At 38.8% G+C, this 22,256-nt stretch overlaps 1 protein-coding gene across 11 annotated transcripts in view; it reads right to left on the bottom strand.

Moving 5' to 3' along the window:
• The window catches only part of CHD9 (chromodomain helicase DNA binding protein 9), a 233,508-nt gene that overhangs the window by 17,638 nt on the left and 193,614 nt on the right, over positions 1–22,256 (bottom strand). For 7 of the 11 annotated variants that reach the window (XM_049621122.1, XM_049621121.1, XM_049621127.1 and 4 more), the window contains 10 exons: positions 18,495–18,598; positions 17,904–18,021; positions 17,222–17,279; positions 13,687–13,729; positions 12,277–12,496; positions 9,288–9,490; positions 5,290–6,198; positions 4,136–4,299; positions 2,519–2,791; positions 1,614–1,782 (listed from right to left, as the gene is read on the bottom strand). In XM_049621122.1, the coding sequence (XP_049477079.1) occupies positions 1,614–1,782; positions 2,519–2,791; positions 4,136–4,299; positions 5,290–6,198; positions 9,288–9,490; positions 12,277–12,496; positions 13,687–13,729; positions 17,222–17,279; positions 17,904–18,021; positions 18,495–18,598 (2,261 nt within the window). The remainder of the gene's footprint in view (positions 1–1,613; positions 1,783–2,518; positions 2,792–4,135; positions 4,300–5,289; positions 6,199–9,287; positions 9,491–12,276; positions 12,497–13,686; positions 13,730–17,221; positions 17,280–17,903; positions 18,022–18,494; positions 18,599–22,256) is intronic. The other 4 variants (XM_049621124.1, XM_049621128.1, XM_049621123.1 and 1 more) reach the window with 3 other exon arrangements.

The raw sequence follows: 22,256 nt of genomic DNA, 5'->3' as shown, positions 1-22,256 counted from the left end.
AAGTCATGACAGCAGCAATTGGGAATAGCAACCAATTTAACACTTATAACAAAGCATTATTTTCCCAAATCGTAGGAGTCCCACACACTGTGCTCATGCACAGCAGGAGATCTGAAATGTTTTCAAACACTGCATGGCAACCAGATCTAGTAGAATACTGAAACAGGGTCCTCAGCCTTATGTAAATGGTAGGTGTAATGGAAATTCAAGTCACTAATCTGCTTTAATTGAAAACCTGCATTTTGTAAAGACTCAGCTGATCATGAGTAAAATTCTCAATTTCCGATACTGCACTTTAAACGGGACACAGACAAATTAAAGCACACTAGACCAAGATCAAGAAAACAAAACAAAACAAAACAAAACAAAACTTCTTATGGACCTCAGCACCTACAGAGCACACAACATGTGGCACCAATTTGGTATCTAACAAACACTATTGATTCAAATTGTTAAAAGGTTAGAAGAGATACAGTCCCAAAGAGGAGGAGATATGATCATTGCTTTCAAAATGTTAAGATGATCATGCAAACATAGGAATAGGTTAATTCTCTGATGCCTTTACTTTTTTAATAATTAAAAAAATTTTTTTAAAGTTTATTTATTTATTTTGAGAGAGAAAGAGAGCACAAGTGGGGAGGAGAACACAAAGAGGGAGAGAGAGAATCCCAAGTAGGCTACATGCTGTCAGCACAGAGTCTGATGCAGGCCTTGAACCCACAAACTGTGAGATCATGACCTGAACTGAGATTAAGAGTCAGACATTTACATATTAAAAAAAAATATTTACTTATAAGAGAGAGAGAGAGAGCACACAAGCATGCACACCAGTGGGGGAGGAGCAGAGAGACAGACAGACAGAGGGAGAGACAGAATGTTAAGTAGATTCCACATCTACTACAGAGCCTGATGCAGGGCTCCTTCTCATGAACTGCGACATCATGACCTGAACTGAAACCAAGAGGCAGACGCTCCACCGTCTGAGCCTCCCAGGCACCCCTTGTGACGCCTTTAAAGTCAGAATCTCAATCACTGAGAAAAAACAATTGCAAGCAAAATTTTCTTCTAAGTAAGAAGGAATTTTGTGGTAATTAGAGCTGCCCAGTAATATAAAGGGCTGTTTAAGGTAGTAACAATCTTTTTCTTGTAAATATTCCATGAGAATGAAAGATTGTCTTTCAGGGACTAGTCATGACAATTCCTGTATCCTATAGACGACTGGATTACACTGTCTCTAAAGTCTTTCTAAAACTTCTCATTTTAACCTTCTCTACAAATCACCATTCATTTGTGGTTCAGGTGTTTGCTTTCAAATTCATCATTGGTTTTATATTGAAATGCTGTTTGAGCTTTTACCTGCATAAAGGGACTCGACAGAATATTTCCACCCAAATATTTAAATCCCCCAAATAAAACTGCACCCTGCTTTAAAATGTCATATTAAACAACTCAACAGGTATTTATTAAGAACTAAAATTATACTGATTACAGACTTAAAAGAGACCCCGACATTAGAGGATAGATGACTTTTTATTAGAAGAATAAATAAAAGAGGATTTGGAAACGACAGCAGGAATATTTCCTACTGAGGCAATTATTGTGACCGTATTCACCTGATACTGGCACGGATTTGGGAAAGGTGGCGAGGCTGGTCTCCGACGCACTCTGCAGTTCCCGAAGCCGAGCAAGGTACTGTTGCTGCCCCAGGGCACTGTCTTCGCTGTCGAACGGTCTTTTCTGAGCAAGCCCTTGCTTCTGAAACGTCAACTTCAAACCACCTTCCTGTTAACAAACACCATTATCAAGAAAGAAACAATTAAAAAAAAAGAACCCATTTCAGGTTATTAAGAGAAATTTTTTACTTAGAAAAAGTGAAGTAAAAACCCTGAAACGTTAATCATCTTCCTATTCAGAAATGAACTAAAGAAAAAGAACGTCAACCAATTTCTATAATGAATATTATGTTTTCTGTCTTAAATGAAAAAAAAAACAGGTACTACATACTTTTCTGAGCAAAACAAAGTTTTACATGTGACTGGTACATTGGAACACTATCAGCTTGAGACATACTTCTCTATGTACATTATTCATAGGACATTTCAGAGGACGTAACCCACATATTAGACACCGAATAATCAATTTAGCTTCAAAAATCATACTGAAAAATGAAATGTTACTGAGAACAGAGCATGCTAAATGTTTAAAAGAGAAAGTGCACTGACATACCATTTAAATATTATACAAAAGAACCAAAACAATTAGCATTTGTCAGACTGTTTAAGAAAGCATTCTTGATTGGCAGGACTATTTTCAGAAGTATAGGTAGAGAAACATTTAATGATGATCCTTCTAGTAGGATATTCAAGTCTAATAACCTGGATATCAAAAAGAAAACAATCCAAATACCAGAAAACAAGTATGTGAAGGAAGTAAGAGTGAGAGCAGGCAGCCACTTGCAGAAAAAGCATGCTGCACACGCAATCGCAATCGGGTCCTAGGGCAATAAAAATAAACATACGTCTTTGATTTTCACTGTAAACTCCTTTTCTCGTACATGCTTCTTCACCTTTGACATCTGTGTTGACTGATCGTGTTCTTCTTTAACACCGGCGCCTGGGGGTGTGGGTACACTGGGTTCGCTATATTCTGTAGCTGCGCCAGGGCTGTCCAGCAGTTTTGTGGTATAGAAAGAGGCCACTGTGTTGGCATCATAACCTCTTCTAGCTGAAGGCCACTTCCCTTTCAGAACTGTTTGACAAATACTGTCCAGCCGGTTGATCATCACACGATCCTGGAAAAGCATGCAAACATCTAAGTGTGGTTTTCATAGTCAGGCCAGCCCTTCGGAGATAAAATGGCTCAGGGCCTTGATGGATTTAACCCTGGTACAACCTATGTGCATTTGGTGTGTATACATGCTCTCACATACATATGTAATTCCGTAAGAGTTCAAGTACAAATTTCCATTGGAGTCCAAAAATATATGACAGATAGTCTTCTGTAATTTCATTTTTTATTTATAAAGTAGGTTTCACGCCCAACATGGTGCTTGAACCCACACCCCAAGATCAAGACCTGAGCAGAGATCAAAAGCTGGATGCTTAACCAACTGAGCCACCCAGGTATCTCAGCCTTGTTATTTTCATAATTATACAAGTAATACAAGTTCGTTGGAAAAATTCAATCAACTCAGAAGCAGGTAAGAGTAGAGTTCTTCACCTCCCCATTTCACAACCTCCCTCCTAAAGGTAAGTACTCTTGTACTAGTCTAGCCACATTGACAGAATTGCATTAATCCGATCTGAACTTCTACCACTGAAAGTATATACACTTAAGTGAACTTTCAAAAAAATGGTTGTTTTAATTAATTTATTTTTGAGAGAGAAAGAGGGAGAGGGGGAGGGAGGGAGGGAGGAAGGGAGAGAATCCCAAGCAGGCTCCGCACCGTCAGCGCAGAGCCCAGTGAGGGACTCCACCTCATGAAGTGTGAGATCATGACCTGAGCCAAAAACAAGAGTCAGGCGCTTAACTGAGCCACCGAGGTGCCCCAAGTGAACTTTTTTTTTAAGTCATAAATGGCTATGGTAAATTTCTTTAAGGAGACTCAGCTCGAAGCACCCATTCATAAACAAGCCCTTGAATATTGTATGTGAATGTCAGCATCCATTATCTCTTATTCTAAACATTCTAAGGTTATGTTGAGAAATAAACACATTCAAGCACACCTATTTACTTGGTAACAGTAGTTGATACTTCTGATGCTAACACCAAAATGCCATCCTATGTTTTTTGTTTTGTTTTGTTTTTTTAATTTTTTTTAACGTTTATTTATTTTTGAGACAGAGAGAGACAGAGCATGAACGGGGGAGGGTCACAGAGAGAGGGAGACACAGAATCTGAAACAGGCTCCAGGCTCCGAGCTGTCAGCACAGAGCCCGACGCGGGGCTCGAACCCACGGACCGTGAGATCATGACCTGAGCCGAGGTCGGACGCTTAACCGACCGAGCCACCCAGGCGTCCCCATCCTATGTTTTGTAGTGACCTATTTCTCCGCACAGTAAGTTATCTACCATGAAAGCAACATAGAGAAATACTCAAAAAATGATCTGTTCTGGTAAGACATTACTCATTTACCTTTGGCCAATATGAGGCTGCTAGCATGTATCCTCCTTGTAAGATATAAGCGGACTCTGGTGTCCCATTGTTCATCTGGAAGCTATCTTGGGTCTCATCCTGGGTAGTGCTCAGTGACGCAACACTTTCTTCATCGTAGGCTTTCACGTGAGGGGTACCTTCTGCTGAGAACAATTGTAACCGTTTTAAAAAGACTGCATAAAACAATTTTATATATACTTTTCAAATCTTATATAATTATTCAAAGGAAAAAGTTAGAAGTAAAAACAAATGGCCAAAAAGGAAAAAAAATCCACCTAGAATACAATGCGGTGCCCACTGTTTAAAAAAATTATCACAAAAGCAAAATAAGTGGCATTAAAGAGGTTGAGGGGGAAGGGTTAACAAAACATCCCTTTCTGCATGAAAATCTGACCCTCAGTTAACCCTGTAGGTCTGTCTCCCTGGACACATATAAACTCCAGAATGATAAAGTGCATTTGGACTGAGGGGACCATAAAAACCTGAGGAGTACACTGACATCCTCTCAGGAGGGGACCTGTACGCCGGGGCATGTCCTTGTGGCAACCCTGAAACTTGTGCTCACAGAGCCGTCACAAGAGACGCTGGCTTCTGCAGGATCTGAGGCTCCTTAGGCCAGACTGGCTCTTGCACCCGCTCGCCATCAACTCATTGCCTTGCACCTGAACTGTGGGCTGCAGCAAGGACAGAGCCACCTGACACTCCTCTACAGGCAAACTGTAGTTCCTGTGTCGTTCTGAGGAGACAGCTGCCAAGGAGGGCCTATGATACTCTTGTTGGTCTGATGGCTTAATCTAAGAACCCTGCTGGCTGTTACAGAATATGATCTTGATGTGTTCACTGACCAGCATGTTCAGAAAAAAAGGAACACTAAACTGAAGGTGATCACAAAGAAACCCATTATTGTACAAAATGTCTAATTTCTGTTTGACCCGTTTTGCAATGCCTTGAGTACTGAATAGGGAGTGTGCACCAGTAACACGAGTTTCCTTTTCGATAGTGCTTCTCTAAGAAAATCTGTACATATAAGACTTAGGTTAACAATTTTAAGCATGCTTAAGTTATGTGAACCGAATTCGTTTTCATTTTCACTTGAAATGTCTTAAAACAGCAAAAGCACTTTATGCATATACCTCGCTTTGGGACTTCTTCTTCTTCACTGTCACTTTCTTCTGATGAAGATGAGGAGGAGGATGATGAGGAAGAGGATGAGGATGAGGATGAAGACGATGCTGAAGAACAGGAGGAGGATGAAGAGGAACTAGAGCCTGATCGAGAGTCGGAACAAGAGGAGGAGGAAGACGAGGAAGAAGATGATCTGGAAGAACAGGATGATCTCTCAGAATCAGAGTCAGACTCAGAACTAGATTCGGATCCTCTTTTGTGGACTCGCTGTTTCTTAGAAGCTGGGTTTGGAGTTAGGGGTTCTGTTCTGGCTGCAACCATGCGTCTGTCTGTTTCACCTTTTCCACCAGATTTCTGGTCTCCAGTGGCCTGCGGTAAAACACCATTCTTTGGACTTACAGGCTCAGACTTTATTAGTGTCCTGGTTTCCTCAGAAGACATAGATTCTTCTTCAGAAGACTGAGGCTCCTCTTTAAGATTTTCACTTTTAACTTTCATATCCTCTAGAATAATACCTTTAGCATCTAGGAGCCTAGGTAGAGAGGTAAGAGGAGAAGCAGAAAGTGCTACTTGATATTGCTGTAAAAGTGGGGTAGAAGTCCTTGAAGGAGCCATCTTACTTTGACTGTAGTTCCTTTGAGCTGCCATAAAGGAGAGTTCAGGATCACGAAGAATGTGATAGTCTGTTCGGCTCACCCCATGTTTCGCAGCTCCAATGAGCAAGTCCCTATCATGAGGGCCACATTCCCACCAGACTGGCAGGTCTGGATTTGGATGGCAAAGCTTCAAGCGTTCAAACAATTGTGGATGTCGGAGGGCCTGTTCCCGTACTTTCCTTAGAAGTTCAATGCGATACAAAGTCCTTGAAGCACGTTCTTCTGTGATTGGCTGGATAAAAATATTTGGATCCACCAATTCTATGTTAAGACAAGAACAAAAACATTAATCTTGGAAACACTTTATTACAGAGTTAAACAAATAATGCAACTTCTAAAATGCAACTCTACTCGATATCACTGTGTAGTTTCCAGAATTTTAAAAATATTTTTAAATGAGGAAAGATATAAGTTTTTAAAAGTACCAAAATCCATACATACAGTGTATAACACTGGATCTTCTGAAAGTGGGGAAAATGTAATGTTTTTGGGAAATATGTTAATATAACTATGAATTTACTTTTAAAAAATTCCCTATGAGCTATGTCCTTACTAATCTGTGTCTTTTATTATTTTTTTAATGTTTGTTTATTTTTGAGAGACAGACAGAGCACAAGTTGGGGAGGGGCAGAGAGAGAGAGAGGAAGACACAGAATCTGAAACAGGCTCCAGGCTCTGGAGCACAGAGCCCGATGCCGGGCTTGAACTGGGGAACAGCAAGGTCATGACCTAGGCCAAATTTGGATGCTTAACCGACTGAGCCACCCAGGTACCCCACTAGTCTGTGTCTTAATCAAAGAGACAAACACTTACTTGAACTCATTTATAAATACAAATTAAAACTGTTAAATCATAGCTGATAAACAAACAGAAGTCCACATATTTCTAGCTGCACCAAGGAAATTCAGGGCATTGTGGTGAACTCACAGGAACACTTAAGGCTTTCTTAAAATTTCAGGGAAGTGCAGGAACACTGTCAAAGGCTATGTGAAGTAGTGGCTTGAGCTGGCTCAGTTTCAACATTAGATCTTGCTATATTCCTTTTGATGCGGTTATATCTTTGTGGGCAGAGATACTGGCAGTTCAGAAATCGACAGGGGCTTGTTGAAATAATGTGGGCCCACTTAAAGGAGCTGGTAGTGGCCAAATCTAGAACAATTTGAGTATCAAAATAATGAGAGTATTGGGTTCTAACCTATAGAGTAAAATAAATATCTATGAGTCCATTCTGATATGAATAAGTAAATAATTGATCAACAGATGAAACGGAAACAACAGTTCTTGCTTGTAGCAGAATTCCACATTAAAAGCTGTTACACATAAGGATCTACTCATGGATACTAATGTCAATGGGTGGAAGTTTGAGGAGAAACAGGATTTGTGTGGTCTCAAAGTATCTCCTCAAGGTATCTGTTAACTGCAGGGGAAAGGATATCAATTTTACACTGGAGAAACATGGCATAAACTACTGTAACCAAGCAATCAAGGGCAACACCATCAGTGTTAGCTATCTTGACATCATGAACCCATTGATATGTTCTGAGAGGGACACATCATTTCTCTGGTACTCTTGACAAAAATGCATAACCTCAATGCAATCGGGTCATGAAAGACAAGAGAGAAACTGAGGGTCTGTTACAGACTGTAGGAAGCTGAGGGGAAAGACCAACTAAATACAATGTGGGATCCTGGAACAAAAAAGGACATCAGTGGACAAACCAGTAAGATCTGACTAGGCATTCAATTTAGTTAACAGCATTGTACTGTTAAGTTTCCTAGTCTGATAATTATACTGTAATTAGTCATGTAAGATTTTAACTTTAGGGGAGGCAAAGTGAGAAATGCATGGAAACTTCTGTGTTTTTTTGCAACTTTTTTCAAAGTCTGAAAGTAGTTTAGAACAAAAAGTCAAAAAAAAAAAAAAAAAACCATGCAGACATCAGTGTAGAACAGGAAACAAGAGTGGGCATCATCAGTGTAGAACAGGAAACAAGAGTGGGCATATCCATTCTACCTCTAGGATGTGACAGTTGTATAGTCCCTGACAGGTGTATACATCTCATTAGTAAGTAACTGAGGTTATTTAAGAAAGAAAAGTAGTACTTTTTTTCTTTCAGCTTCTATTATGTTTTCAAACAATTACTAGATTGTTGGAAACAAATACTTAAGTTGTTTGGATCTAATTATTCATTAAACAGAACTTCTGGCCTCAGGTGCTGTGAAAAATTACTGAGACAGTAAGGGATCTATGAGCTGAGGAAGTTTGGAAAACTGATCTAAGTAAAACCTCACTCACATTTCTAACAAGAAAACTACCTTTTCGATCATTATTGATTGTCAGTAATTAACCCTTTCTTTTTAAAAACTGGAGTCAAAGTGGTTAATTTATTCATCACATTTTATATCGTTTGGGAATTAAGAAAATTAAAAAAAAAAAAGAAATGAGGGCCTCTCAGTAACCATAAATAATAGAAGACACAATACTTTGCTTTATCTCTTTAAACCCATGGATAGTCTCTCAAAAGACCTTTAAGTAGACTACTCTGGATTATCTGGTATTTGGGTAATCAAGTGATGGGCTACTCTATCCAGTAGACTGACAACAGATCTGTTAGGACATAAAATTAAAACAAACCAACCAACCCACATGAAATTTACGTCCTTTTATTAGCAATTTATATTTTGACTACGAAATAGGATTAGGAAGCCACTGGGTTTAGCAGTCAGAAATCATATTCAACAAAGAATGGAGACAGCTGCTTATAATAGCATGATTGAGAGGAATTGCTGACAGGATGAGTGATTTCTCTGGGCTTCAAAGACGATGAAAGTCACTCTCCTGGGTGATTCTGCCTTGCCAGTGCCTTGGCTGAGCATTAGCACCTCTGATTGGTTGTTGTTCTCCTTTTTTTGAAGGCTCTGGGTGATTTTTTTTTCCCTATTAAAACTCTTTGAAATGTCTTTAGAGAGGAGGCCTCATTCCTTGCAAAATTATTCACTGAATAAACCCTGTAAAACAGTTCCTATGAGATGAACTAAAACTACAGGTTAGTTCTGTTTATCTGAAGCTACTATTTATCTTCTATCTTCCCCCGATCATCAATCTAATATTGAATAAGCACTGGCTATTCCTCAAAACTCAAGGTGCAACTTTATTCTCTTTTGATCTAACTTTAATAGCAGAATTAACAAATAGGGGGAATCTCTGAACATAGTTAATTTACAATTTTGAAAAATAACTGATGTGTTGAATTAGACAGTATTGACATAAAAAAAGTTGGAAATTTCAGAATTTTAGGGATTTTTGCCTCTTTGACCAAAACCAGGAAAAAAAGAAGTTTTATACCTACCTTCTTTGGAAGGAAGACGACAAACCCTCCGACACATGGACATGAATGCATACAAATACTTCTCCAAACTATCATCAGTTTTCTTATGCAGCCTAGCCATAGCTCTAAATTTTGTCCAGTCAAATTGGCCTCTGTCAGGATCAAATACCACTCCAAATGTGGACACAACTCTATAAAAGTCAGCTTCTTCTCTTCTTGTCCATCTATTTTGAGTCAGATTAAAGAAAGAGCCACACTGGTCATTAAAATAAATATTAATGCTGAATATAATGACTATAATAAAATTTAAAACATTTCAAATACCTAACACTTTAAAGGATTAAATGCAAGGGTACTACTGCCTTGCAAATATATGCTAGTTGACTCATCTGTCCAACCATGCTTCTCTTCCCTTCAGAAAATAATAGTTTTTTGCACATCTACTACGTAAGAAAATATGCAGAGGATACAAGATTACATAAGACATGATGACCCTACCTTTAAGGAAACAGTGAAACATTTCAAACATATCCCTAGTATAAGGTGGTATGTTGTAGCTGTATGCATTCTAGGAAGCAAGGATTTTAGGAGAGTGCAGAAGATGGGAGGTCCAGTTCAGACCTGAGTGATCAAGAAAGCATCACAGAAGTAAGTGGCTTTTAAGATGGAACAAGGCTAAGATCAGGTAGGGAATTCTAGGAAGCGGACACAGTATAAGCAAAGTAGGAAGTAATCTACATTTGGGGGAGATGATGAGCATTCCAGTTTGACAAGGATATGGCTCATATTGGAGGCAGAAATGGGGTCTGATTATGAAACACTCCATATGCCTGGCTAAAAATAGTCTCTATTCAGTTGAAAGCTCCTAAAGATATTTTAAGAGGGTAATATTACCTTCACATACCACAAATCTCCAAACACAGTCTAACTTATAGACACTTTTCCCTAGTTAACTTATAGAATTGTGAGAACGAGAAAGAGTGTATGAGACCTTTGAAAAACATCAACAGGACATTTTTATCATAGTGCTTCATTAAGAAGATTCATGTAATAATGCTGCAAAAATAGCCTGGGAAACCAATTAAATCTTATAAAGCTTACACCTGGGTGATGGAAGTAGGAATAGAATAGAAAGGATGAGTTAAAAGACTACACAGAACACACAAAAATATGACACAGTGTCTACCCTCAAAGAACTTACAACTTAGGAAGACAAGACAGGGAAAGGAAAAACGTCCTTATAACATCTTGTATTAGTGTGATAATGAGTAATTTATTTGGATAAGTGCTATATGAGTACAGGAAACAGAATACTGTGAGCTGGCCTGTTTGAGGAAAAATTAATATAAGAGATAGGACAGGGGTTGGGCTCTGAAGGATGGGCTAGGTATGAACTAAAGAGGAGGAAGAAAGGTATCCCAGGTGATAGGAACAACATAAGCTAGGGTACTGAGTCAAGAATACGTAGGATATTATGGCAGAGGAAATAGTACTGGATAGAATTAGAAATGCATGGGGGCGCCTGGGTGGCGCAGTCGGTTAAGCGTCCGACTTCAGCCAGGTCACGATCTCGCGGTCCGTGAGTTCGAGCCCCGCGTCAGGCTCTGGGCTGATGGCTCGGAGCCTGGAGCCTGTTTCCGATTCTGTGTCTCCCTCTCTCTCTGCCCCTCCCCCGTTCATGCTCTGTCTCTCTCTGTCCCAAAAATAAATTAAAAAAAAAAACGTTGAAAAAAAAAAAAAGAAATGCATGCTGACATCTAAATTGAAGAGACTCTTGGACTGAGGCTTAAGAACTTAAACTTTATACCTACAGTAAATAAGGAGCCATTGAATATCAAGAGAAAACTAGTATTTTAGGAAGATTGATCGAGATCTGACAGACCAAGGGAAAATGTATGTGGTTAAAGATGGCCATAAATTCTTTGCCGCTCTTCCCGTGGACAGGTATAATCTCTTTCCCTTTTCTTTTAAACTTCATTGGCTGTGTGACTTTTTTTGACCCATAGAAAGTGGCAGAAGTGATGCTTTATAATTGCTGAGACTAGGCCTTAAGAAATCTCCAGCTTTTATTGCCTTTGTCACTGGGAATGCTCCCTCATTCAAGCTCCCAGCTGGCAGCCCAGCAGCAACTGCCAGGTGTTTGAGTGAGGCCACTTCCTACCTGCTGGCCCAAAACACGGGAAGCAGAAGAACCACCTGGTCAACCAAGAGAATCATGGGAAATAAAAAAAAAAAAAAAAAACTGGTGTTTCAGTCACCACATTTTGGAGTGGGTTACGATGCAATTGTAGGTAACTGAAACAGTGTATTTACAGAGATCTAGAACATTGAAAATCTTGTTTCAGATGAATTAAACTCTGGTTATGATGGATGTGCTGCAAATAAATACCAAAGAACAAGATATATTTTCCAGAGAAGATCCAAGGATCCAGGTTTAACAAGGAGGCCAGGCTACTGCTAAACATTGCTATTCTTTTCAGTGTAGTCTATCCTCTTTAAGAAGTTAAAGCTTTTGGGGGGAGAGTAGCATGACTGTCTTCTTAACAAGGTCTTTTGCAGAAAGGTATACTATTTTTTTCTCCTTTGATATGAGTGGTTGCAAGGGTTCATCCTCTGTATAAAACAGATAAGGACTTGTCTTCCATACATTCTTACATTTCATAAATGTCAATATAAAGTAAGGTAGAATGGACTTTATTTCACGTAACTTAAATGTATGCTTTATTAAGAATTTAATTCTTGAGTTTGCTCTGCAATTTCATTTTTTTAATACCTCAGTATTCATAAATAACAGAATAATGATTAAGTACGAAGAGTGCAAGAAACGATAAAATGCAATGATCTTTATCTGTTTGATATATTTGTGTGCATGCATAAAAGCACTTTGCTTTGACCAACTTCTCTACCTATATATGTTTTTCACAAAGTGAGATAATCACACTCTAAGAGGCTTCGGAATGAAAAACTACATTTAGATACTAACATTAAAAATTTAGTGCTACTGTCTTACCTCTGCTGTCTTTCTATCTTGGCTGCCATTTTAGGATTAAGAGTGGCTTCTTCATAAAGAGGCTGCATGACACTGGCAGGCACTGAGAACGTGGGCTGTATCTGTTGGATTTGTCTGTTTTTATTAGTACGCTGATATGCAGTGATGAGACGCCTCAAACGTGTGGTTAAAGCTGATTGAGTTGGCCAATAAATTTTATCACCCTCCATCAGCTGACCATCTGTATTTAAAGAAACTCATATCAATAAAAAAAAAAACAACTAAAAAATGAAAACAATTTTGACCCCCCCCCCCCCCCCACCAAACTAAACAGATAATGAAATGAAGCTCACAAAAAGAGCAAAATTTCCTTACTTAAAATATTTTTTCTTTCAATCTGATTATGTGGGGGAAAAAACCCACACAAACCAAACCTCTCATTATAAAAAGGTTTTCTTTTAACTACAGCTGTAAAAACATTACAACAAGTTTTTACAGCAGCTCAAAAAAAGTAGGTCACAGTGGAATAAAGAACCACAATATTATCTATTGAACTTCGCTTGCACAGAAAATACAACTCTTGCATTTCCAGGCCTAATACGTTTTACTGCCTGGCAAATACTCACTCGCATTAATTTAAATGAATTAAAAATCAAACTGAAATCTTTGGGAAGTTGAATACTGTAGACACTTTTAAGTAATGCCTTCTTCTGTATTAAATCTATCTCAATTTATGTGAGAACCAAAACATTTTAAAGGCCATTAGTGAGGAACATATATTATAAAAAACTCCCTATAACAATGCTGTCACTTTTATGCTCTTATTCACCTAATAAAGTGCAGGACCTAGCTCTCTGTTTCCAGGGAATAATCTTCTAATTACATACACCATAATTAAGCAGTAATCATTCATGCTAAGCCAATGCTATTCCTTCTTCCCTAGTCAAACTATGAAAAGATGAGGCCCGACTCCACTTGGGTGCCAGGTGGGAGTGAGTGTACTCTAACAGTATGTTTCTATCTTGATAACCAGAAGGAAGTAGAAGGAAGACCCTGCAAAGGAAGGCTTTGTAGAAAAGGGGTGTGAGAAAGAATGGACCCTAATGTGCATATGGAACTAATAAGTTGTTGGATGGGTTACTGAACTAACACTTTAATGATGAAATCTCATACGCAAATTTAGTAATGTAACCATAAAATCATCAAAGCTTTGATTCCATAAAAGCTTAGTGAGTCACTGTGTAACTATTTGTAACTAAAAATACTGTTACATTTCCAATCAACTAGTATGTCTTATAATGATTACAACTGTCTTCAATAAAAATGTCATATGCATCAAACATCACAAAAGTGGAACAGTTTATTGATTTCATGGTATCATGAGAATGTGAATTTTCAATAATACTAAATAAAGAGATAAATGCAATGTACCTCCATCTGCTATAACAAGATCTCCTGGTGAAGAAACATCATCCTTTTAAAAGAAAACAGAAATTTGTCACAGGGTAATTGGGTCAAGATACACTGAAGAAGAAAAGAGAATCAGGTTTCTTAATATAGTAGTAGAGAACTTTTTGTAATAGAGTTTTTAATGATTAATTTATCAAAATTAAAAATTTTAATTTCTTGTTCTAAATTCCCACCCATTTACAACTTCTCTGTTGCCTTTTACACTTCAGACCAATTATTTTGCACTACAATTTTCCTCTTCCGTGACCACTTTTGGTCCAGTTGCTTTCCCCCCACCCTTCCTCTACCTGCAAATATGCCCCAGGCTTTCTTGCTGTTTTTTTTTTTTTCATTCTATATACCAACTTCCATAATTTATTCATTCTCATATCTGATTATTAGCCAGCAAATCTTTTTTCTTTCAGCCTTGAACAGTTTGCTTGTGGTGTATATCTAATCTTTATCTGTCAACAGAGCAGCTCCAATTAGGTATTCCAACATTACTGTAAACATATTCATAACTTTGGTGGTTTTATTCCAATGACTACTATTTTTTTAAGTTTATTTTAATTTATTGTTTATTTATTTTTTGAGAGGGGTGGGGGGGGAGAGAGAGACAGAGAGGGAGAGAGAAAGAATCTGAAACAGACTCTGTGCTGTTAGTACAGAGCCCAACGTGGGTCTTGATCTCATGAATTATAAGATCACGATCTGAACTGAGATCAAGAGTTGGAGGCTTAGCCAACTGAGCCATCCAGGCACCCCAACTGTTATCTTTTTAAAGTTTGTTTATTTGTTTGCTTACTTATTTAAGTCACCTCTACACTCAATGTGGCACTCGAACACACAACCCTAAGATGAAGAGTTGTGCGCTCTTCCAATTGAGCCAGTCAGGTGCTACCAATGACTACTATTTTCTATTGTTATTTTAGAGAAGACTGAAATTAGAACCACTGTCATTCCTTTTCAAGTGGGTCTTTTTTTTTTTTTTAATTTTTTTTTAACGTTTATTTATTTTTGAGACAGAGAGAGACAGAGCATGAACGGGGGAGGGTCACAGAGAGAGGGAGACACAGAATCTGAAACAGGCTCCAGGCTCTGAGCTGTCAGCACAGAGCCCGACGCGGGGCTCAAACCCACGGACCGTGAGATCATGACCTGAGCCGAAGTCGGACACTTAACCGATCGAGCCACCCAGGCGCCCCTCAAGTGGGTCTTTTAACTCTGGTTGCTTTTAACATATTCTCTTTGTTCGGAACATCTGTAATTTCACTAGGATGTTTTTTTAGAGTGGACTTAATTTTTTTTATCCTGCCAAGATTCACTTTATTTCTTGAATCTCAGGATTCATGTCTTTCATTAAGTCTGAAAAATTCTCAGTTGGTATCTCTCTTAAAACAGGTCTTCTCCTTTATGCTCTCTGGCCACTCCCTCTGGAATACTGACTGGACATATACCAACCAGACATCATCATGCTATCCTCCTTGTCTCTAAAAAAGTTTTTCGTATTGATTTATTGCCTCTCAGCCCTAAATTCATTACCTTTCATACCTTTTATGGGCCCTAAGAAAATGGATCTGGCTCTTTAAATACTATGTTTCACCAGCCAGTATGATGTCAAGCTTTGTCAGTAGTGGCAGCCAGAGACACAGTATGAGGAAAAGGGTTTTTCTTCTTTGGTTTGGGTGAACTCCTCCCGTGCTCACCTCTGCAGTTCAAGCAGCTTCTTTAAGTGCCTATTGGCTAGCGGCTTTCCCTGGTGACCTCGCCCTTGGGTGGTTGTCTAGTGAAGTGCCTCCAGTGAGACACTTCCCCAGGAAAAGGTCCCTTGGCAACCCTGGAGGGTGGACTTCGGCAAGTTCCAGAGGGTGGATTTCCAGCAAGTTTCGCCACCAATGAGGTGTGGCCATGCCCTCCTAAAAAAGTGAGGATCTCAGCCCTGCTGGACATGGGGCTCTTCCCTAGGTGCTCTGCATCAGCCCTCAGAAGAGTACCCACTCCTCCATTCTTCAGCATTCTCTTTACTTCTTATCAGCCAATCTCTCATCACTTTAATCCACCGATTACAGTCAATCATTCTACAAACCTTCCCTGTTCAAATTGCTATGTGGTCTCTCTCTCCTGATTGGGCTAAACTGAGCCATTGTGCTGCACTGTGGATCCTTTCCTCATATCTATTTTCTAAATAATGTCTTCTCTCAAGATCTGGGTCTAATCTGCCTCTCCAGCACAATGTTTAACCTATTTGTTGAGTTTTAACTTCTAATGACTGTATTTTCCACTTCTAAAGTTTTACATAATTCTTTTTCCATATGTCCCTATTCTTTTAAAATCAGATCCATCTTTCTTTTATTCTTGGATCTTTCTTTAATGTCTTTAACCATTTAAAAATTACTTATTTTCTATTTTAATAGATCTATATCAGAAGTTCTTAGAGGTCTAATCCTGTTCTTTGTTGTATTTGCTAACATTTACTCCCGGTAAATTGTTCCTCATATTTTTAAAATTTTTGGATTTTGACCTCATTTCACAGAGGGTTTTATCTTCAGGACCAAGTATAGTCTACACTGAAGCTGTTTTTTTTCCATAATTCTTTTTCTTTATGTTTCTACCAGGTATCTCAGGGGTATTACACCTTGGGATCCTTTTATGTCACATTTTTGGCTCGAGAGTTCCTGGACCATGCAGGTGATGTAAAAGAAATCAAACCATAAACTCAAGAGAAAGCAGGCCTATGGCTAATGAATTCTCAGGGGAAACAATTTTTTTTCCTACCCAGAGTCCACACTGTTTCTTGGTGCTGTTTGTCAGAGAGTGCTTTCCTCTGAGGGTTTTCATTTAGTATAGGATTTCCATTCTCACTGCCACACTCTGGCCCTCACTCTCACTTGTCCTCATACTGCCATCAATATTCAAGCCCCTTGGCCACAAAGACCAACACACCTTGCCTGACAGTTACCACACCATCTAGTCCTTTACCATGCCCTTGTTAAGTACTACAGAATTCCTCATCCTTTTTAACATCACTTCCCCCAATCCACAGACTATTTTCTGTATTTTCACCAACTCTGCTTCTTCCTTTTGACTTTCTATAAACAGAACACATAGAACTATGTTTTCCCAGCTCAGAATTCCTCTCCTCTCTACCTTCTACTTTAAACCCTTTACGTGGGCATAGTTTCTATCTGTTGCCGTGTACTTTTAGTATCTACTTGTCACTCTCTGCTTTGGGATTTCTGCCCCAACACCGTGCTTCTTAGTTCCTAGCACTGCAGCACGTGGGCAAGCTCCACTTCATCCACACGTCCACGCCAGCCTCCAGCTTGTCCAGAAGGGAGATCAGGCAAATTCTGAATGATTATTTGTGATGTCTGTCAACCTAAGTGGATCACTAACTTAGCTGCTCTTCTGAAGAACAGAATTAGGTATAAGGAAAACATGAAAGAAAGAAACAGCAAACAAAAGAAACCATGGAGTAACTAGAATTGAGGATTTTAAAATAGGATCCAAAGCGTACCTCCATATCATCTTTAAAGATAGCTGGGGCAGGTTTGTATTCTGGATCTTCCACATCCCTGTTAAAATACCAACAGATGCCACAATTACTGTACTGGACTTAAAACTTCTCTCGATGGGACAAATGGGAGTCTTGTTGCCAGGACCTTTTAGTGCGTTTTCAGACTGAAATTTCTGTTCTTTAGCCTGAGGACTCGAAGCCACAGCATGAAGGTGGTTCTATGGCAAGTCAGAAGAAAGCTACCTCTAATGGACTCTTACTACCAAGTTCACTTTTAAATGTGGTAATATTAACCTCAACATAGTCTCTTACTTTTCTCTTTTGGTAAGAAAACAAAGATGGTAAAGGCCCTTACTTGTTACAATGAACAACATCATATTTCTCTTCAACTGTAATATTCTTAGCCGTCTTCTTTCCTCTTATGCCCTCAGAATTTTATGACCTTAATGGCCATGACCATTAAGAATGGAAAAATGAAGGACTCATCACAAGAATGGGTATGGGGCAGGTCCAGCCTCTTCCTTGATCATACTGTTGGATAAGCACTAACTTATCAGAGTATCATTAGTTCTTTCCGATTGTAAACTCGGAAAGTTTACTTACTTAAAGATAAACATCACTGACAGAATATGTGATGTTGATATAGATACATGGAGAAACCAAGACCCTGAAGTGCACATACCCATCCATATAATCATTTGCCCTCTGTTCTGCAGCAACCGCTTTCTCATCAGGTTTTCCCACTCTTTCCAAGAAGCATAATGCTGGGTCTGCTCGGATAGTGTTATATTTTTCATAACCTGGAGGGATCACCAATTGTGAAAGTAAAAAGGATAAAAAGAAAAAAGATGTATAAATATAAGCATTCCACACATTTATGGTAGATAATGTTCCTGGACTAAATGGACCATATATTAAAATGATATACATTAAGCATGTTTTCCAGAAATTATCACAAATTACATGATCTGGCATGTGTATATTTAAAACTTTAGATTAAATTTATCAGTTAAAGTGAAAAGAGGAAAACTGATCACACAGAACACACTTGACCTAAGAACTCTTCCTGAGGGGAAGTTATGTGAGACTTCTGCCACCCTTTCATGAAGAAGTGTAGTGACTGACAGACATATTTTGGTGGTGTATGCTGTACCTGATATTGATAATAATATGAGTGTTTCTGGAATAAAGCTGTAGGTGGAAATCAAACTGAGAACTAGTTGAATTATATTATACACAGAAGACGACTCTACCTACCTTACTTCTCACTTACCATGTTTAAAAACTCCAATAAGAAGGGACTTATCAGCATCAAAATCCCACCATTCAGCAGGAACTTCTGAGTGGTCTGGTTCTGGGACCCAAACATCAATGTCACTTTAAAAAAGAAATCACGATATGGCACTATGAATGATTACAAACAAGTTAAAGAGGAGGCAAAACTTTACCTAGTTTGTAAACAGCATTATGGTTTTTAGGAAAAGATGTTAAGATTTCATTTCATTGATCTTTTTGTTTTCCATAATTGCCACCGATAAAAATTACAAAATCGCACAACATAGTTAGCATAAAATGAATTAATATTCCTAAACTCAACAGAAGAAATGTTTCAACAGGTTTACTTTACTCTTAACGAAGCATATTCTTTCCACTGATTTCCTTTAGATACAAACAAAATGTTTTATGGGAAAGTAGAATGTTATGTCAGCAAACAGCCTGACAAAAATCAGCTGGCTCAAGTATTTCATTTTGTACACCAGCAGACTGAGGCCCTAGAAGGGCAAATTAATTGCTTTGGGCTGCAAAACAAGTCATATCTCTTCTGGACTGCTATTGGTAAGTAAATCCCACTGAAAAATTAAGCATTGCTTACAAGTAAAGGAAAATGGAAAGTTGTTTTTTTTTCTTTTTTAAGTATTTATTTATTTATTTTGAAAGAGAGAGAGAGGAGGGGCAAAAGGAAAGAGAGAGAGAGAATCCCAAGCAGGCTCCATGCTGTCAGTTCAGAGCCTGATGTGGGGCTCAAACCCAAGAACTGCAAGATCATGACCTGAGACTAAATTAAGAGTCAGATGCTTAACCAACTGAGTCATCCAGGTGCCCCCATTTTCATGTTTTATTTACTCATAAGACTTAGAAGCCTTTTGTTTTCATGGCCATTGTTCTTTATTTCCACTATATTAGTGGTTAAATATTGGGTTCTTGTGAACTAGCCCGGGAACATATTGACCATTTATCAGTTTCTTTCTTTTTTTTTTTTTAAGTTTATTTATCTATTTTGGGAGAGAGAGAGAGAAAGCAGGAGAGGGGCAGAGAGAGAATCCCAAGCAGGCTCAATGCTGTCAGTACACAGCCTGACACAGGGCTTGATCTCACAAACTGTGAGATCATGACCTGAGCCAAAATCAAGAGTCGGACACTTAACCAACTGAACCACTCAGAAGCCCCTATCAATTTATTTCTATATGAAAAGTTATTTTGAGTTTCCAAAGACAACCAACTTACAAATGACCTTGGGCTACACAAATTATTTGTAAGTAGGAAACTCCTCACTTTTTCAAATATATCCATATAGGTCTTTGTTAATTAACTTATGAAATTTTGGTGCCGAGACAAGATGAAATTCTACTTCATTTTCATTACGTTTTATCGTATCTCTGATTCTTTGAAAACTGATAAATGACGAACGTCAAACAGAGAAATTCTCAACTAGAATTATTTGATTTCCTGGAATAATTTATCCTATCCAATCTCCATCTTCTTTGTTGAATAAAATACAAGAATGATGCTTTGTGTGTGAAAATTAATGACATTTATTTGCTAATTCCTGTCAGACATAAGTTGTATGTTAGGCTAAGGGAGACAATGGCTTGAATCACTATGGTAAATAAGTAAACATTTCAGTCCTTCCATGTATGGCAGATTTTCCTTTTTAGTGGTGTTGTATGTATTACTTATAAAAGGTTTCTGGGAGAGTAGTAATTTCACATGATAAGCAAAGGAAATTATGTTTGCAAAATTAAAAATGCTCTTTAGTAGTTGTTTCATATTCCTGAAAACAGCTATATTACCACAGCATTCACGGAACGGATTTATTATAGTTTTTAGTCCTTTATTATATTGTCATTTTTAGGCATGATAGTTATATATAGCATACAAATAGCACTTTGAATGTTTTAATCAAATTATGAATCAAAAACTTGCCATTTTCTGGGGTGCTTGGGTGGTTCAGTCACTAAGTGTCTGACTTTGGTTCAGAACATGATCTCACAGTTTGTGAGTTTGAGCCCTGCGTCGGGCTATCTGCTGTCAGCACAGAGCCCACTTTGGATCCTCTATCCCCCTCTCTTTTTGCCCCTCCCGCCTCATGCTCTGGCTCTCTCTCTCAAAAACGTTTTTTAAAAACCATGAAAAGTGGATAGGAAATTACTTTTTATTTTTCATAAATCTTTTGCCAGCAGAAAAAAGTTTTAACCCAAAGAATATGGAGAAAAGGATGTAGACCTTTCTCTAGATTCTTAAAGGAAATTATCTGCACTTAAGTAACATTATTACCTCTAATCTTCTTTAAAAAAACCCAGAAGGGCTGCAATCACAGTATTTTCTAGCTTAATGAAGAAAAATAGAGAAAGAATGATTTTCCCGTGATTTGGTCAAAGTTGAAAAAATGATGAGGAAAAATACAGTTACAGAAGTACAGTTACAGAAGATATTTATTTTTGATTGATTTCCTGACCAGGACTAAAAAGTGTGAGAACCAAAAGATGAAGGCAGGAGGAAAGAATTTAAGAGGGTCAGGTAGTTCCCCTCACCAACCATCAGGTGGCACTCTACGCTCAGAACACTGTGACCAGCATCGGAGGTAGAAAGATTTCCTACTTGTAAAGGGCATATACCTACCCTGTGTTTGATATTAAGTGACAAATGGATGTTAAGTGTTTGTTAACTGCTAGGGAAAGGACCATAATGAGGTGCATGTGCTCCTGTTGTTGATTTCTGTTTTTAAAGATTCAGTTCACATGCTGTCTCTTGCATAAAACTGTCTTTAACTTCCCCAGGCCAGATCACTCATTCAAAATATATTTAAACAGCACTCATTAAGTGCCAATAATAGCAATAATAAGGCAGACACTTCCTGCCCTCATGAAGAGGTACCTGCACTACTGCATGGTGAATGGTGTGACAGGGTCCTCTGGGTACGTGCCTGACCTGGAGGCTGAGGTGATGCCAGCTGAGCAGGAAGAGCCCGGAGAATGGAGGAAAGGGGGAAAGGGAATGTTCCAGCAAGAGTGCAAAAGCCTGGAGGCGTTGGTAATCATGGCACCTGTGAGGAATGTGGACCTGAAGTTCAGGAGAGAGATGTGAACTGGAGATAGATCTGGAAGACCCTTAGTATAAAAACAAAAACTGATGCGGCACCTGATGGGGCAGTTGCAAGAGTGGGCGACTCTTGATCTTGGGGTCGTGAGTTTGAGCCCCACATGGGACATACAGATTACTTAAATAAATAAAACTTAAAAAAAAATTTAAAAAACACCTGACACCACAGAAGAGAGACAGCATCCAAGAAAAGGAGGTGACAACAAGAGGGCCTATGAGAAGGCATTTAAGAGGGGTGAAGAGGAGCCTGCAGAACAATAAGCAGAAAGAAGCTAGAAAGAACACATCCAGGTGAATGCTGCTACAGACACATTTTAAGGAGGCAGTGGCCAACAAAGGTGAAGTCAGATAAGCAGTAGGGTACGTCCGTGTGTTCAGCAGCAAGCTTACTAGTGGACGAGCGGGCAGGCAGAAGAGAGGGGGTGGAAGCTGAGCTGTGGGGGGGTGCGTAGGAAATGGGAGAGCAGAAAAAGGAGACACCGACACAGAAATCAAGGAGAGTGATAATACAGTAGCGTGAGGAGACACAGGTCCAAAAGCACTGTGTGTGTGTGTGTGTGTGTGTGTGCGTGCGTGCATGCGTGCGTGTGTGTGTGTGTGTGTGTGTCTGGATCTATGCTGAGGGAGATACAAATATGTTAAAATCCAAATGAGA

Source organism: Panthera uncia, assembly GCF_023721935.1.
Source record: "Panthera uncia isolate 11264 chromosome E2 unlocalized genomic scaffold, Puncia_PCG_1.0 HiC_scaffold_19, whole genome shotgun sequence".
Classification (NCBI taxonomy): Eukaryota; Metazoa; Chordata; class Mammalia; order Carnivora; family Felidae; genus Panthera; species Panthera uncia.
Note: the sequence above shows the minus strand (reverse complement) of the source record. Positions and strands in the feature narration are given on the sequence as shown.